Below are 19,297 nucleotides of genomic sequence, written 5' to 3' on the forward strand. Positions count from 1 at the left end.
GCCAACCTCTCCGAGTCCCCAACAGAGAGCGCTTGAGCCCTACAATAACTTCTAATTTGCTTGTAAGGGAGATAGTGGGCTTCCTGGAAGCCAAACTGCGTTTTTACCTGTTCCCAAGGTAGCCAATGAAGGCCGGGAGTCTGTAGCAAGTCCTTAAGCCGCATTATGTTCTTTTCCCTCCATGACTGGAACATAGTGTTCTCTCTACCCTGGGGGAACGCCGGCAAAGACCACAGTGGGAGCCTGGGCGACAAATAGCAGGGAAGGCCATAAATCTTCCTAATCGCCTTCCACGCCATTATGGTATCTTTCAATAGAATGGACTGTCTTATTGACACCGGAATGTCTTTCAGTCTGGAGTGAAGCAAAGCCTCAAGATCCTCACCCTCAGCTAGTTCCCTTTCGAAAGCAATCGCCGAATAGTGACCCGTGCCCCACACCCAGTCTCGCACATGCCTGAATAGCGACGCTAGGTTGTAGTGACGAATATTTGGTAACTGCAGCCCCCCCTCGTCTTTCAGCATCGTTAATTTGGCATAGGCGATGCGCGGCCTCTTGGTTTTCCAGAGGAAGCGGTTGAACGCTCTCTGCATCCTAACAACATCAGTGTGCTTGAGCAGCAGTGGAATCGTCTGGAGCGGGTAGAGTAGCTTCGGGAAGCTTACCATTTTAATTAAATGGGCCCTCCCACACACCGACAATGGCAGATCCTGCCATCTCTCCAGTTCATTTTCTATTTTGAGGAAGAGAGGGGGGTAATTCAGAGCGTATATTGACGCAGGGGTACGCCCAATTTTAATTCCCAAGTAGGTCAAATAGTCTTTCCGAATTTCCACCCTATTTTGTAAATCATTTGCCACGGGGGATCTGTGATCCAGGAACAGCAGCTGGCTTTTTGCCGCATTGACCCTATAGCCCGTAGCACCACCATAGAGATTTAAAGCCTCTAACGTCCTCTCTAATTGAAGCTCCGGGTATCTAAGATATAACAAGATGTCATCTGCAAAGCAGCTAACTTTTAGCTCCTTGGACCCTATTCTAATGCCTTCAAAGGTGTCAGATTTAATCAGCCATCTCACCAGGGGTTCCATTGCCAGGTTGAAGAGCAACGGGGACAAGGGGCAGCCCTGCCGCGTGCCTTTTTCCAGGGTGATTGGCTTGGATAAAAAGCCCGGCACACTCACTCGTGCCTGGGGGTTATCATAGAGCGCCCTCAGGAAATTTCTGAAGCGACCTGTGATGTTAACCCTGTCCAGCACCATGTCTAACCATTGCCAATTGACATTGTCAAATGCCTTCTCGGCATCCACTGCCAACAACGCTGGAGAAGGTCCGCTTTTAGAATCTTTATATCCACTCAGGGCTGCTAACACCTTGCGTATATTAGTCACTGCAGATCTCCCTTTCATGAACCCTACCTGATGCGAACCAATTAAATTGGGCACACAATCAGCCAATCTGTTGGCCAAGATTTTCGACAGGATCTTCACATCCTGGTTTATCAGGGAGATCGGCCTGTATGCGCTGGGCTGCGTCAAATCCCTTCCCGGCTTAGGGAGGATCTTAATGTAAGCCGTCTTGCCTGAGTCAGGAAAATTACCTCCAGCCATAATGCTATTGAATAAACCACTCAACGTCGGGGATAGTTCTGGGATCATGGCCTTATAGAATTCCGCAGGGAATCCGTTTTAATGCGTTTTGTACGCGCATGAGAAAAACCGGCATGTTTGGTACCCAGACCCCAACCCGGACTTCTTTACAGAAGTTCGGGTTTGGGATCGGTGTTGTGTAGATTTTATTATTTTCCCTTATAACATGGTTATAAGGGAAATAATAACATTCTTAATACAGAATGCTAAGTAAATTAGGGATGGAGGGGTTAAATTTTTTTTATTTAATAAAACTTACCTCATCCACTTGTTCGCGCAGCCTGGCTTCTCTTTTTTCTTCTTCTTTGATGACCTGGGAGGAAATAGACCTTTGGTGATGTCATTGCGCTCATCACATGGTCCATCACCTTTCCATCCCTAATTTACTTAGCATTCTTTATTAAGAATGCTATTATTTTCCCTTATAACCAACATGGGAAAATAATAAAGATCGGGTCTCTATCCCGATCATCTCCTAGCAACCATGCGTGAAAATTGCACCACATCCGAACTTGCTTGCGATTTTTACGCAGCCCCATTCACTTCTATGGGGCCTGCGTTGCGTGAAAAATGCACAATATAGAGCTTGCTGCGATTTTCACACAATGCACAAGTGATGCGTAAAAATCACTGCTCATGTGCACAGCCCCATAGAAATGAATGGGTTCGGATTCAGTGTGGGTGCAATATGTTCACCTCACGCATTGCACCCGCGCGGAAAACTCGCCTGTGTGAAAGGGGCCTTAGGCCTCTTTCACACGGGCGTCATGTTTTTTGCCCGGATAAGATGCAGGTGCTTTGCGGGAAAATTTGCGATGTTTCTGCCCGAGTGCAAAACATTGTAATGCGTTTTGCACGCACGTGAGAAAAATCGGCAAGCATCCGCAAGCAAGTGCGGATGCGGTGCGATTTTCACGCACGGTTTCTAGGAGACGATCAGGATGGGGACCCGATCATTATTATTTTCCTTTAAAACATGGTTATAAGGGAAAATAATAGCATTCTTAATACAGAATGCATAGTACAATAGGGCTGGAGGGGTTAAAAATATATAAAAAAAAATATTTAACTCACCTTAATCCACTTGTTCGTGCAGCCGGCATCTCTTCTGTTGTCTTCTTTGTGGAATAGGACCTTTGATGACGTCACTGCGCTCATCACATGGTCCATCACATGATCTTTTTTTACCATGGTGATGGATCATCGTGATGGATCATCGTAATGACGTCATCAAAGGTCCTTTTCCTGTACACAGCAAAGAAGAAGACAGAAGAGAAGCCGGGCTGCGCGATCAAGTGGTTTAAGGTGACTTCAATTATTTTTTTAACCCCTCCAGCCCTATTGTACTATGCATTCTGTATTAAGAATGCTATCATTTTCCCTTATAACCATGATGTTTATATTTATTGTTATTTAGGTATTTATTTTTTAATTATACGGAAAACTTTTATATATTTTTTATATATACTGTATTTTTCGCCCTATAAGACGCACTGGCCCATAAGACGCACCTAAGTTTTAGAGGGGGACAATAAGAAAATAATATTTTTCATTAGAACTCGGGTCAGACCACTAATCAGACCCCCAATGTTAATCATACCCCAACAAGACCTCAGATCAGACCCCCAATCAGACCTCAGATAAGAGCCTCATGCCTCTCATCAGTCCCCAGCAGTCTCATATTAGCCCCCAGCAGCCCCCATTGCCTCATATCAGCCCCCAGAAGCCCCATATTGTGCCACATCAGTCCCCAGCAGCCCCATTGTCACGGTCCCTCGGGTGACTGGTGTCAGGTGATCAGGGAGACTGGCTGAGCGTGGAGGAATCTAACAGCCTCCTTGATTTCTCTTGATTCAGTGTTGATACGGTTAATGACCACTTCCCTTTTCTCAGCTGTTGCTAAGTGGTCATCATTTCTACCCTTTATAGTCTGACCCCACCCTTCTGACTATGCGGTAGATAGCATCATTTGGGTTTGGCTGAGCTGGTGTGAGGTAGTCTCTGGTGTTCCTGTTCGTCCATCTCTACAGAGGTTAAGTGTCGAGTTTGTTTGTGTTTGTTATATTCCCTGTTGTTGTATCTGGGCCTGAGACAAAGACTTCCATTCGCCCATCTGGGGAGGAATGGGTTGTCTCTGGTCCTAACCTCATTCCAGGGCCTTATAGGGAAATCAGGGCCTAGGTTTCCTGCATATGAATATTCCTACCTTCAAGGTCTATTCATAGTGATAGGTAGTCAGGGCCCGGATTAGGGTTGTCTAGGAGGTGACCTGTTTCTTCCTTAGTTTCCAGGCCCAGTTACTGTTCCCATTCCCTCCTGTGTTCAGTGTGAAGTACCCCCCCCCCCCACTGATCGTGACACCCATATTGCCCCAGATCAGCCTCCCGCATGTCCATATCGCCCCCAGCATTTCTATATTGCCCCCATATCAGCCTCCGGCATGTCCATATTGCCCCCATATCAGCCTTCAGCATGACCATATTGCCCCCATATCAGCCTTCAGCATGACCATATTGCCCCCATATCAGCCTCCAGCATGACCATATTGCCCCCATATCAGCCTCCAGCATGACCATATTGCCTCCATATCAGCCTCCAGCATGTCCATATTGCCCCAATATCAGCCCCCAGCATGTCCATATTGCCCCCTTATCAGCCTCCAGCATGTCCATATTGTCCTTATCATCTTCATATTGCCCCCAGCGCCTCATGTTTTATAAAATAAAAAAAACACTTACCTTTCCTGCTCCGGACACCGTCGCTCCTCACCGCCCGCGCTCGGTCTTCCTTCTCCTCCGTCTGCTGTGCTGTGAACTGGAGCGCACATTGTGAGGTCACAGCGCGCCCTCACACTGTGCGCAGCCTTCAGAGCCGACAGCCGAGAACCAGGAAGCGGTCCTCCGGTACTAATGAAGCGCTTCCATAATGGACGGAGGGGGGAAAAAATGCGTCTTATGGGGCGAAAAATACTGTATTTTTTAACATTTTTTTAAAATTAAAATGTGATCATTTTGAAGCTCATGTATGAGCCTATAAATAATGTTTTTTTTTATTTTGTTCTATCAGGAATTTTTTAATTCACATTTAAACCATAATTTGCTTATTTCTTATCCTGGCCTGTCATCTGTTTGCCAAAATAAGAATTGCGGCATGAATACTACGGGGCATCGGTAGAAAACGTGAGCTTCTGGGTTTTTGGGCATTTAAATGCCGTGATCTCTCTATATCACGGCATCTAAATCCTTTAATTACCGTGATCGGATTATTGCCGGTCACGGTAATTAGCCGCAGGTCTCTGCTGTATGAAACAGCAGAGACCTGCCGGCCATGGTGCCCGCTGCACGGACGAACAGGTGTTATGTTTACACATTGCTCCAGCGCCATACATGTAGGGCGCTTGTAGCGAAGGGGTTAATCAAATGGAAGAAATTTTAATTTGATACAAATAGTAATAAAAAGGTTGTCTTTGGCCTCGCCCACTTATACCGCCTTTTACGTTGAAAAAAGTGGAAGAGGTTCTTCAAATATATGGTGCTCATTCTGAACACCATATTTCTCAACGTATTTACACTAGTAATGAGAGAATCGAAGTCCAAGAAGTGATCCAAATTTCAGGATAATTTAATTCGCCACAAAGCAGAATTTCCTCGTACTTTGCGGTAGTAAATTGATTTAACCTTTAAATGGTGTAAAAAAAATAAAAAAAATATTACCTGATCCATTTGCTTGCGACAGGGCTTCCACCGCCATCTTGATTGAAGACGTCACCACCACCCGTCGTGAGCAAATGGATTAGTTACGTATTATTTTTTTTTATTTCACCCACTACTTACAAAGAAATGCACTTTCGTCCCAAAGCAGATTTTATTTTTTTTTCTTTGCAAAGTTCGACGAAGCTGACGAATCAAATTTTACAAAACTGTAATTTAAACCAGAAAACTGGCAAAAATACATTGATGCCTTTCCTACTTTTCTTCTAGTACAAAGTTTTCTGCCAGCAGCCACCACTAGGGGGAGCTCAGGGAATAGGAACTAATACAACGAACATAAAAGCTGTAATGATCTCTTTTGCATTGAGCTCCCCCTAGTGGGGGAAGCATGAAAATGCAGCGTTTTCACACGGGGAAGAAAAGAACATGTTCATTGCCAAGTCCTCCCTCTCCTGAGCCCCATAGCAGTCACAGGGTCTGCCTCTATTGCAGGTACACCACTGAAGAAGGTATACGTGCAAGGTGTACTGTAACAGAACCTACTACAAGAGTGCTACAAGTTTCTTACAAACTGGGTACAGTGCAACTAGTGGAAAAAAGATTGACTGTTAGCTGTTATGTATAAATTTGTATACTAAGCAGAATAAGCCTCAATTAGGTAAAATTTTGGAACCCCCCTTCAATTATAGGCATGTACCGTATGAAGGCTTACTTCATGCCCCTACATAAGATAGAGTTTTCCATCTAAAACTGACTGTCAATTCTAAACACTTCTTTAAGGGCACGGCCACACATGCAGGTTTTTTTTATGCAGTCTTTGAAGCCAAAATCAGGAGTGAATCATAAAAGGAAAGAAAGTATTAAAAGGGTTGTGCTTCCATTTAATGAAGGAAATCTAGTTACTTTTCTAATTTGCTTTCTGTTACTAACATGCTCCCTTTTTAAGCTATTCTCTTTACTTAATGATAATGGCGCCCCCTGGTGTTTAATCTATGGTCATGCTTGCTCAGATCTATCCTTCAACTGCCACCAGCTGTAACTACTGTTAGTAAACCGCCTCCACACAGTCAGGTTTTTTTTTATCCGTAATTTTCATCGGTAAGGCTACATTCACACGACCGTATGTGTTTTGTGGCCCGCAAATTGCTGATCCGCAAAAACGTTCCGTATGGCATCCGTTTTTATTTTGCGGATCCATTGTAACAATGCCTATCCTTGTCAGCAAAACGGACAAGAATAGGACATGGTCTATATTTTTTGCGGGGCTACAGAACGGACATACGGATGCGGATTGCACACGGTGTGCTTTCCGCATTTTTTGAGGACCCATTGAAATGAATGGGTCTGCATCCTATCCGCAAAAAATTAAACGGAACGGACACGGAAACAAAATACATTTGTGTAAATGTAGCCTAAGGGTCCATTTACGTGACCGTACTTCTGGGTCCTCAGCCGTTCCGCAATTTTGCAATTGCAATGGAGCTGCAAAAGATTTGGACAGTACACCATGTGCTGTCCGCATCCGTAGTTCCATTCCATGGCCCTGCATGCAAAAAATATTGCGGACAAGAATAGGCATTTCTATCATAGGGCTGGCCGGTACCTGTGTTTTGCGGATCCGCAACTTGCGGACCTCAAAAGACTTATGGTCATGTGAATGGACCCTTAATGTGAACCAAAACCAGGTGTAGGCCGAAAACACAGAACAGGTGCAGATCTTTCTATAAGGGTCCATTCACACGTCCGTTGTTTCTTTCCTGATCTGTTACGTTTTTTGCGGAACAGATCTGGACCAGTTGCGTACCCATTCATTTTCAATGGGTCCTGAAAAAAATCGGACAGCACAATGTGTGCTGTCCGTTTCCGTTGTTCCGTTCCGCATGTCCGAAAAAATATAAAACTTGTCCTATTATTATCCGCAAAATCGGATCCTGGTACAATACAAAGTCAATGGATCCGCAAAAACAGATGACATACGGAAACATTTTCAGGAACAACGGATTCGCAAAAAACTGACCGAAATTCGGGATCTAGAAAAATACTGACGTGTGAATGTAGCCTTATGCCCTATTTCTGTGTAGGCTTCACTTCTGCTTTTGGCCTCATGCACACGACCGTTGTGTGCATCCGCGTCCGTTCCGTCATTTTTCACAGTTTAGCGGAGGTCCCATTCATTTCTATGGAGCTGTGAAAAAAAACTGATAGTCCTCCGTTTTTTTCTCCGCGTCCGTGATTCCAGTCCGTCAAAAAAATATAACCTGTCCTATTCTTGTCAGTGGAAAACGGAGGACGGACCCATTCAAGTCAATGGGTCTGTCCAAAAAAACGGATGCACAACTGGTATGTCATCCGTGTCCGTTTTTTTTCTACAAGACCTTGGTGCAATAAAATTACACTTTTCATTAACCTTCCTTTTTTTTCCCCTGTCAGACAAAAAAAAAGGAAGACACAAGGAAACACAACTGAAGCCAAATCGGACACGGACCACTGAAGCCAAATCACCGACAGTGAAAAAAAACTGTCGTGTGCATGAGGCCTTTGGCTCACAATCACTGATGGAAATCACTGACCCAAACACTGTGTGAAAGTGGCCTTACAAGGAGAGAGCTGCAATAGGGAGAGAGCAACCGCAGAAAGCACATGCCCACTGAGAAAGGACACGCCCCTTGAGCTGCCAGTCTGAAATAAATCTACGAGGGCAATTGGAACAATAAATGGGGAGATCTCTGGACCCATGTGAGGTACGGGGCTGGTTCTGGCTTTGTTAGAAAGAAATTGTCATGTACTATATGATGTCTGATTTTTACGTCACTCGTGACATAACCCCAATAAGGAGAGATACTACGTTTTTTTTTAATCTACTCATATAGAACCTGCATGTTTGGCCAAACCCTAAAAGATTCTGCCAATTATTGTTGCATCTGCCAACAAACTAATTGTTCTCGGGGATAAGCAATGCCAGCTCTGTTGGGGGACCACTTATATCCTTTACTTTAAATAATACGCAGTGGCGTACCGCCCATATAGGCAGACCACGCCGTTGCTATGGGGCCCGGAGCGCAGGGGGGCCCGGAGTGCACGAAAGGCCCCGCCCCCTCCGTTTATTTTAGGCAGTACACACTGTGGTGCAGGCGCAGCGGGCCCGCGGCACTTGCCTTTGATCGGCGCGGACACCCCCCCTCGCGCCCGCCCCCCCTCGCGCCCGCCCCCCCATTCACCAGCCTCACTAGTCACTTTAGGAACTTGATTCTCCCGGCCAGGCTGAGGGTGTGTTCTAGTCTTCACACTGGCCAATCAGCTCAAGTCAGCAGCACAAAGAAGCAGCTGCTGATTGGCCAGTGTTTGCAGGCAGCAGGAGCAGGCGTTGCTCATACATACCCATACCAGAGCGTGACCTGAGCAAGTGAAGTAGGCTGCGCACCCTCTTGCACCCTGCACCCAGCCCAAGACTGAATGACTGACCGCCGGACACGGAGTCCAGGACGGTGGTCTATTGATTGGTTGGTGTGGACTGTGACCCCCTTTAATGCCCCCATTACCCCAAAATGCCCGGGGGGGAGGAGTAGGAGACAAGCACAATGTTCTCTCTGAGTCCCCCCCGAGCCCTCTATAAGTCTCCCAACCCCTAATGCCCCCATTACTCCAAAATGTCCAGGGGGGAGGGGTAGAAGGAAAGCACACTGTCCTCTATGAGCCCCCCCCCCCCCCCGAGTCCTCTATGAGCCCCCCAACCCCTAATGCCCCCCAAAATGTCCGGGGGAGAGGAGTAGAAGAAAAGCACACTGTCCTGAGCATTTTGGGGGTCATTAAAGGTTTGGGGGGGCCTATAGAGGACAGTCTGCTTTCCTCCTACTCTGTCCTGTATGAGCCTCCCCCCTGAATCCTCTATGAGCCCCCCTTATGCCCCCATTACCCCAAAATGCCCAGGGGGGAGGAGTAGGAGACAAGCACACTGTTCTCTGAGTCTCCCCCCCCCCCCCCTGAGTTCTCTATGAGCCCCCCAACCCCTAATGCCCCCCAAAATGCCCAGGGGGGAGAGGAGTAGAAGGAAAGCACACTGTCCTGAGCATTTTGGGGGGCATTAAGGGTTTGGGGGTGAATAGTGGACAGTGTGCTCTCCTACTCCTCCCGGGCATTTTGGGGGGCATTAGGGGTTGGATAACCCCTCTAACTCCTTTCTGCTGATGCTGACAATACACAGCCACCAATCATATTTCCCCCACCCCCCAACACATCAGTCACCTTTAGGGGGGGGGGGGGGATATGATTGGTGGCTATGTGCACACTCAGCATCAGCAGCAAGGGGTTAAAGGGGTTTGGGGTAAGAGAAGTGATACAAAATGGCGCTGGTAGCAAAGGGGTTAAGATGTGGGGGATGGCCTACGTCTGGCTTTAGCACAGTGGACACAGGAAGGAGGTGCGATGTGTATGCGGGCTCCTGCCCTGTACTCGTTCAGCTGTGCTCACATACATATCGCGCCCTGTGTCCACTGTCCTGTGCCCACTCTGCTAAAGCCTGACATAGCCCATCTATGCCCGGCTTTACCAAAGCAGACAGGCAGGAGCAGTGATGTGTGCTGTAATCATATTTATTGTATGTATGTATGTGTGTGTCTGTGTCTCCATCACCATGCCCACAGTGTTCCTATGTCTTGACGCAGCTGCATCAGGACGTTCTGTGCGGGGCAAGAAAAAGAAGATGGAAGAGGAGGCAGCACCGCCAGCATGGAGTCCGTGGGAGAGACACAGGGGGGCACACTAAGGACACAGGTAACACTACCACATTATCAGCAGTAATGTTATCTGTGGTTTTACATAGGACTGCAGGTAACACTACTACATTTTCGGTAATGTGCTATCACTGTGTTATTTGTGGTGTTACATAGGACTACAGGTGACATCTACTACATTATCTGTACTCAGAGTTATCACTGTGTTATTTGCAATGTTACATAGGACTGTAGATAAAACTTTTATGGAATATCCACAGGAGTCCCATAGATTTGGATACCACAGGGTTTTGTTCCTACGGCATTCCCTTTGCCACAAAACTGACCTGTGCCCTTCATTCTCTGGGTCAGTACGAATACGTACGAACGTATGTATACATTTCTTTATTGGCAAATGGGGGTGGAGCCAGGACAGGAGGTGGGATGGGCCAGGAGGTGGGCGGGGTTAGGGGGCCCAATTCAGATTCTTGCTATGGGGCCCAGTGATTTCTATGTACGCCCCTGATAATACGCATATTTGTCCTAAAGAGTTGGAGATGGGACTCAGTCCCATTCATTGTATATGGTTTAGTAAATTCTATAACATTGATGTAGCTTGGCTCTGCTGGCAGTCCCCCTCTGGTACTGGATGTACACTTGAGACCCCACATAACATGATCCATCTTAGTATGAAAATTAATACTGATTGGACAAGAAAAATGTCGAGCACAGCGCTGGCCGTTCAACCTGGACCGATTACAGGTTTATTTACCCAAATTGACAGCGTCATAGATCCCTATGAACCCTACACCATCACCTGCACTGCCACCACATTATATTCCACAATGTCATGAGGGATCCCTACCTTTCACCTTAAAACTCATCAACACCAAGGGCACCCCATCTACCACCAGGCAGGAGACCCCAAACCAGGGTGTTCCCCGAGAGGAAGAAAGGGTGCATCCCTCTCTTCACTCCACAGCCCTGCGAATGTCAGATTGAGGACCACCTCTATGAGTACTGCCGACACCACCACTCCTGTCCTTCCCCAAGTTTCAGTGGGTAAAATGGCTCAATGGAACTGCAACAACGTAACAGAAGAGATACGTCAAGAATTCATTCATTTGGGGAAAAGGCTCAGAACTTGCAATCTAACGTCAATGTATTGGACCTCTTAGAAAATAAAAATGCGATTGGCTGCACAGTTCTACCCCATCTTTGGAACTGGAAGGGTTATTCCTACAGCTTAATTTCCCCCGATAACATTTCTCTACAAGTTGCAGCAATAAAAAGTATCAGGAACTTGTAGTTCATTCTACCATTGCATTCCATGCAGTTTGGAAGTCTGTGCTCTTTTATAAAGCTAGAATACAGAATTGAATAGAGCTGAGGTGGGGGTGGGGGTGCATCTTGTGGCTGGGGCTGTGATCTGTGATGCGTTTCCTTTTGTTCAGGCATTAAAAAGAGAAAGAGAGCGAGAGCTTATCTTCCCCTAAACCAAAGAATAACCTGGCAGGAACATGAGGACTGTCTGGCTGGTTATGATGGATCAGTGAACCACTGACGTTCCATCTGTAACCCGTCCTATGCAATGACTTTGTGAATTAAGCTTGAACACTATTTAAACTAAAAGTGTTATTCTGGTTAAAGGGGTTGTCCAATTACAATCATCTATCCCCTAAGCTTTACAACTGCTGAGGTTACATGCACTTGCGGCTCCATTCAACAATACGGAACTGTCAGAGATAGAGCAGTATTACTACTAAGGGCTCTGTGGGAGAGAATTATTACTGTTGGTGGGGCTTTTGGAGCACTAGTACTGTGGAGGACACTCTGGCACAGCGAGCTTGGCACAATTATTTTTTGGGAACACTATGTTTGTGGCATAATTACTGTCAATGATACTATTTGCTGGGCGAAACTATTATTAAGGGCTCTGTGTGTAAATATTTATTGAAGGGGCCACTGTTTGTGTATTACTGGCATTTTTAGGGGACTATCTGTTCCTGCAGTATAGTATTTGGCAGCATCCCTTGTGTTAAAAAGGTAGGGATGATGATGGAAAAGTAAAGGAACATACGATGTCTGTGTTGCAAACTCTATAAAATGAGATACAGCTGGAAGACGTAGTCATGGTGGTCTGGGCCAAAAGGAGATAAGAACATTTACAATCAGAGGATATGTTAAAAGATTAGGGCTGCATGTTGTGCTATTCTTTCAGTCAAATCTAAGGAAACGGCTGACGGAGGCTCAGAACAAACCCTCTGTCAGCAGTACGAGAATACCCTGTTTTTGTTAAGTTATCACTGATCACTTCCTTGGGGGTACTCAGTTGGAACTAATTGGCACTAGGAGGTACTGGGAGGGAAAAGGATGAGACTGTTCTAGGTCACCAGAAATGTTGTACTTTCGCACTTAATTCCAGGAACTGGAAACTATACCATAACAGCCTGGTGCATCTATTGTACCTGTGCAGCTAATGGCATCTACTGCCTCTAAGCTCTCCACAGCAGGGAACATGTGCCGCCTGACATATTAAAGAGAGCAGCACATGTCAGCTAGTTGGTGCTCTGCCAATATGACCACACTACTGTATAGCTCTTCTGGTTCCTCACTTAGGGAACACCATCAGCAAGTCGTTGCCACTTGCTATTAGATACTACTGTGAGCACAACCTGGGATCAGTAGAGGAAGCACAATAAAATGTGCGGCAAGCATCATGTATTAGAGAACCAGAATTTGTGAGAAGGCCGCCATTTTTTCCCCACTTACTTGAATGGGGAATAGCTGGAATATCATGTACTGCAGCTATATTAAGTGGACAGTGTACATGTATAATAAAGCGCTGATCCTTTCCCATTTAATTATTATATAACCTTTTATATTCCTTGTAATGTAGTGCATTAGGGATACTTAGTTAACATATACAAAGCCATTGTTTTGTGTCAATGCCCACCAGGTCACATTCCAGACTGGTTAACTAACATGACATGCATAGGAGGAGGGGCTGAAAGGTATAAACCTTTGTGCACAAAAACAAAGAACTTGCCTCCAATGAGAAAATCAACCAGGTGAGATGTTGTAGGTTACTATTTCTCTTATACTACCATGGGGCATTGATTGATTATTTACCTTTACTACTCTGTATGTGATCTGTCATTTTTATATTTTTTTTTATCACATTTAGAAAATATTATTCACTTAGCCTGAGTAAGTTTTTTTCTATTCTTGAATCTTTGAATTCATACCAAAACAGCAGTATAACCTGTCTTCAGACCACTTCTGTCTAATCAGTCCCCATCCCTTTCTTCCCTTAACCCCTATGTCCCCTTTCCTATTTTTATCACACCTTTCATGCACAAATTCCATATATAAACGTATTTTTCATGTACATTTCTACCACAATATTGTTTTCAAATTCTAGAAACATTTCCAAGAACTTATAATTTAAAATGTTCTCAAAGGGGTTATTCACCTTCAGGGGCCTTTAGGCCAGATCGGCCCACTACATTGCCATGCCTGTGGAGGGAAGAATGCTTACCTGCAACCCGCTGCTGGTTTCCAGCTCCTTTGGTCCCTGTGCCCCAGTGCTGTGATGCAAAGAGGGCATTCCACAATGGTGGACAATCACTGGCTGCAGTGGCCATGTGACCTCTGAAAGCATAGACAGGTGTACGGCGGCAGGGGACAGAAGGAGCTGGAACCTAGAGGGGGTTAGTGGGGTCTGGCTGAAAGGACCCAAAGGTTGACAACCCCCTTCCTGACTGCCTGTTGACTATATACGTCCGGGTGACCAATGCATATCTCTGCATGGACATTTTAAAAGTGATAGCTGAGCGCCCCATAGAAAAGGCAGGAACCTTTTTTCACTGTCCCTGTCTTTCCCATCCCACTGAACGAGCGCTGTGTATGGAGAGCAGGAAGTGGCAATTTGTGAAAGCTTCTGGGTCTTATCAGACAGAGATCAGCTCTGCAGTGAACCTCACTACAGCCCTGTACAACCTCCCTGGGGACTGTATTTGGGGTGAACATATCAACTTGTTACAGGAAGAAAAAAAATCGGGAATAAAAAAAAAAATATATAAATTAATGTTAAATGTCCCTAAAGGTCCTTTATGACCTTATGAAGGGCACAAAGTGTGCAATTAAAAATAGAATAAAAATAAAATAATAAAAAAGCCACCATATGTTGTAATGCAACTTCTAGCTCTGCCCCAGTCACCATAACCAATACATCAAATAGGCCATTATTAAAGTGGACATAATAAAAATAAAAAAACGTATTTTAAGTGTATGTTGTGCTCTTAACAACATAAATTCTTTTTGAAAAAACAGACTATCTTCCCTTTTTTTTTTTTCCTTTTTCCTTTTTATAAAAATAAAACAAATACCAAAATAAAAATATAACAATAAAGCCCCGTGAATCACCAAAAAAAGTGCAAAAATTATTAGCATAATCAAACAGAAACAAAAAACCACACATACTTCACAAAGAGAACAGCTCAGGCACCTCTCCAAATAGTGACTCACTTGTTTAATTAAAGCTAATAGCTAGGAAAAGACGGGGTGAACTCGCGGCACATCTCTAAATAGAATCTGGCTAGTGAAATTTTATAACCGTAGAGTAAACAAGAATAAGAGTTGCGCTGGTGTGCTTACCCGTACACCCATGAACTTGTCCTTCAAGACGATCCACGAAAGCAGGAACATAAAGGCTTTGTTGCAGCAGAATAGAGCAGACACATCAGTCGCTGTCAGTTTTTTAAGAGCAAGTAAGTAGAGGTAATTTGTCAAAGTCCATAGAATGGAAAAAGGGGCAGTCCTTTTGAGGAAAAGCTTCAGTGTCAAACCATCTTCTCCAAAAATTCGACTGCATTCCCTGTGGAAAGAGAGTTATTATATTATTATTTTTTTAGCATTAAATTCGTAGATGGTAGTTCTTGTCATTACGTAATGTGGAACCCTTGGGCACCTCACGTCCCATCTGCAATTTGAAATATTGGTGTTGTTTTATATGGCAGAAGTTCCTTTGGGTCACATACCAGGACCCAGGTGCGACTTCTGCTGCTGCACCCCTAAAACTAAGCTGCTGAATTAATTTCTGGGACTACAGTATTGATGACCAATGCTCTGGAAAGATCATCAATATGTGAACAGTGGTGGTTCTACTTCCAGGACCACCAATGATCAGCTATATGAAGAAGCACTCTGGTCTTTTCTTCTTAGACCATAACCAATACATCAAATCGGCCATTATTAAAGTGGAAATAAAAAATAAAAATACGTATTTTAAGTGTATGTTCTGCTCTTAACAACATAAAAAAAATTGAAAAAACAGAACATCTTCCCTTTTTTTGAACTTTTTCCTTTTTATAAAAATAAAACCAAATACCAAAATAAAATATAACAATAAAGCCCCGTGAATCAGCCCAAAAATTGCAAAAATTATTAGCATAATCAAACAAAAACACACATACTTCACAAAGAGAGCAGCTCAGGCACCTCTCCAAATAGTGACTCACTTGTTTAATTAAAGCTAATAGCTAGGAAAAGACGGGGTGAACTCGCGGCACATCTCTAAATAGAATCTGGCTAGTGAAATTTTATAACCGTAGAGTAAACAAGAATAAGAGGCGCGCTGGTGTGCTTACCCGTACACCCATGAACTTGTCCTTCAAGACGATCCACGAAAGCAGGAACATAAAGGCTTTGTTGCAGCAGAATAGAGCAGACACATCAGTCGCTGTCAGTTTTTTAAGAGCAAGTAAGTAGAGGTAATTTGTCAAAGTCCATGACGTCACGTGGCCTAGGTACGACTCGGTCTCATTCAAGTGAATGGGCCTGGGCTACAAAAGCAAGCACAACCACTATACATTGTATGGTACTGTGCTTGATATGCTGCGAGGAGGTCACTCAGCTCACTAGAGCCATGCAGCCTCCTCAAACAGCTGATTGGTACTTTTTGTTTATGATTGCATTTTACATATTTTTGGCTAATATCATATTTTCAATTGGCCGTTATTAAAAATATTGAGCTGTTTTGTCACAAAGGGTTGACTGTTTTTCTAACTGTGTTAACTGGCACTTTCATTTTTACTTTGTGCCATCATCGAATAAACCTTATCTCTAAACTACTAACAGGTCGTAAACACTTATTTAATCTCAATTCTTATCAGTAAGATAAGTACTGAGCTATAATGAGTGTTTATAATGTCAGAGAGCAGAGATAAGGAGCCCTTCAGCTACCTAAATGAAGGATAAGGTGCCTCTATATACAGTCGTGGCCAAAAGTTTTGAGAATGACACAAATATTAGTTTTCACAAAGTTTTCAGCTAAACGGCATTTAGATCTTTGTTTCGGTTGTTTCTGTGATGTAGTGAAATATAATTACACGCACTTCATACGTTTCAAAGGCTTTTATCGACAATTACATGACATTTATGCAAAGAGTCAGTATTTGCAGTGTTGGCCCTTCTTTTACAGGACCTCTGCAATTCGACTGGGCATGCTCTCAATCAACTTACAATGTAAGTCAATGGGGACGGATCTGTTTGAAGTTGACACAATATGGCTCAATTTCAAACGGATCCGTCCCCCATTGACTTTCAATGTAAAGTCTGGACGGATCCGTCTGAGCAACTTTCACACTTTAGAATTTTTTCTAAACTATAATGCAGACGGATCCGTTCTGAACGGATCCCATCGTCTGCATTATAGGAGCGGATCCGTCTGTGCAGACACCAGACGGATCCGCTCTGAACGCAAGTGTGAAAGTAGCCTTAATCAATTTCTGAAGTTATTATGCAAAGTCTCACGAGACTTTGCAAAGTAATAACTTCGGCTCATCAGAGCCAATACATTCTAATACTGTACGGAGCTCTCGCTCTGTACAGTATTGGAAGGAGGTTTTATGCGAATCGACTGTTTAATCCTAAGTCGATTCGCTCATCCCAAATTGCTATTGCACCAATAACCTTTTTGTTTTTATGTCTATGGAGCTGTGTTAGGGCTAATTTTTTGGGCGGACAATATAGTTTTTATTGATACCATGTTGGTGTGTGTACTACTGTTTGCTCACTTTTTATTCAATTTTCTTTAAACTTTTATTTTTTTTTATAATTCCCCTACGGAACTTGAACAAGAAATTATTAGATTATTTCTGACATAGACTCCAATTCATTAGCATTGGAGTCTATCAGAGTTTCAGGCAGGGTCTTCTTGGGAACATAGCTGCTGCATCCTCGGGTCATTCAGAAGGACCGAGCACCATCTGGGTACCCCGATCCCCACTAGGTTTTTGAGCTCCCAGATGTTGTAGTCACATTTGACCATGGCATCTGAGGTGTTAAGTGTGTGACTGACGTTATTGTCAATTGCATACATTAGCCCTCGGTGTCTGCTGTTTAAAACAGCAAACACTTAGCGGTTATGGCACCTGCTGAGCTTGCGACTGGGCGCCATCTTTAAATATCCAACTCACAATGTATATTTAAAGGGTTTTTCTGAGATATTATAACTGATGACCTATCTCGTGTATAGGTAATCAGTATCTGATCAGTGGGGGTCTGACACCCGGTACCTCTGCCGATCAGCTGTTTGAGAATGCACATAGAAGTGAATGGGGCTGAGCATGATACCAAGCACAGCCGCTATACAATGTGCTTGGTGAGCTGCGAGGAGGCTGTGGCGCTACTGCGATCACTTCAATAAACTTATCCTTTTGAATATGACAGGAAACATTTCCTTCAATTTGGATATTGTTGAGGCTGGCTGGGGGACTGGGTGGTTCATCTAGGACATGTAATGTCCACATGTGACTACTGTCCAAACTACTGACTGTAAATACAGTATCAGACAGTTATGAACTAAATGAGTTGCTTAATGAGAAACAATTTGATATAGTGCAGTGCACAATACTGTTCTGTTTAGCATAGTGTATTGTGTGCTAAAATGCATATATTCATGTGTGTGAGACTGAAAAACGAACAAGTAATTTCTCCAGCTCTAGGGTGGGCCCCCAAAATCAATTCCAATGGTGGGCCCTAGGCACCCCAGTCCGACACTACAGGCAATCATACTCTTTTCTATGGTGGCTGTAATGTCCACATAGGGATACAGGATTTTAGAGATACGACTGCCAGGTGTGAAGGATGTCTTAACAGTATTCCCTTCACAGCAGTAAAGGCTTAACAGATTTTGGTAGCAGGTTACCTTACTGACTCCAATGCTTGGCCATGCAGACTCTAAGTTCTCTAGTTCTCTCCTTTTTCTTTTTCCTTCTCTAGATCATGCAGAGATCAGTGAGTCTCTGCAGCTTTTTGGGACTAAGAAGTGGGAGCAGAAGTCACAGCTTCCTCTCCCGTCCAAATTCTGTCTAATACTCCCCTAGAGCCAGTCCACACCTAACCTCCTACAAAGACTGAGTCAGGGTTGTTAACCCCAGCTGCTCCAGCCGTGCCTGGTTACACTGGGTGCAATATATTCTATGACATAACATAATGAAATGAATAATTTGCAGATACTCCCTTGCTCTGCAGTACTGCACATTGGAATAGGCAGTGAGTTGCACTACTAGTGTAATAAAAGAGCTGTACCAAAAACTAGATGCTAATATATTCGCCTTTTACATTGATGTTTTTTTTTTTTTTCTTCAGTTATTCTAGGAAATGTTCCAGGTCTTCAGATTTATAAATGTAAATATATTATTGCTAGTGGTTAATGAAAATCTTAGTAAAGTGCATACATAAAATTTCTCAGTGTGATGATATCATTAAGACACAGTCAAGCCTGACCTTCCCATTACACGAAGCCTCTTCCGACCCCAGGTGTACGTTCCTTAGAGCAATCAAGTCATTATTAATAAGTCGGACAAAGCAAACAAATGGAGGAGATTCATCTCCCGCCCGCTGAATGGTTTGTCTCTGTTATCTTATATTTGCAGCTTGGAAACAGACTCTGACAGGAAGATCCCTACAGGACGCAGAGTTGACTCAGAGGAAAAAAACGAGGAGGAATTCATCACCATCCAACACACACCAATAACTCTGCAACCCTAAAGTGTTTTATAGAAATCTTATTTTTGTTAAAAAGTTGCTTTTGGATAAAAATACAAGCCTTCCTTTTTGCAACTTGATATATACCATCTTATTAGAGCTTTTCACGAAGAAGGGGCAGGACTGGCTCGAACTGTGATACACTTACCAAAATGGCGCGCACACAGTATATTTG

At 44.0% G+C, this 19,297-nt stretch overlaps 1 protein-coding gene across 1 annotated transcript in view; it reads right to left on the reverse strand.

The window, feature by feature from the left end:
- The window catches only part of SLC35F4 (solute carrier family 35 member F4), a 231,764-nt gene that overhangs the window by 27,898 nt on the left and 184,569 nt on the right, over positions 1 to 19,297 (reverse strand). The window contains exon 3 of the mRNA XM_044272248.1: positions 14,728 to 14,947. Within this exon, the coding sequence (XP_044128183.1) occupies positions 14,728 to 14,947 (220 nt within the window). The remainder of the gene's footprint in view (positions 1 to 14,727; positions 14,948 to 19,297) is intronic.

This window comes from Bufo gargarizans, chromosome 11 (assembly GCF_014858855.1).
Source record: "Bufo gargarizans isolate SCDJY-AF-19 chromosome 11, ASM1485885v1, whole genome shotgun sequence".
NCBI lineage: Eukaryota > Metazoa > Chordata > Amphibia > Anura > Bufonidae > Bufo > Bufo gargarizans.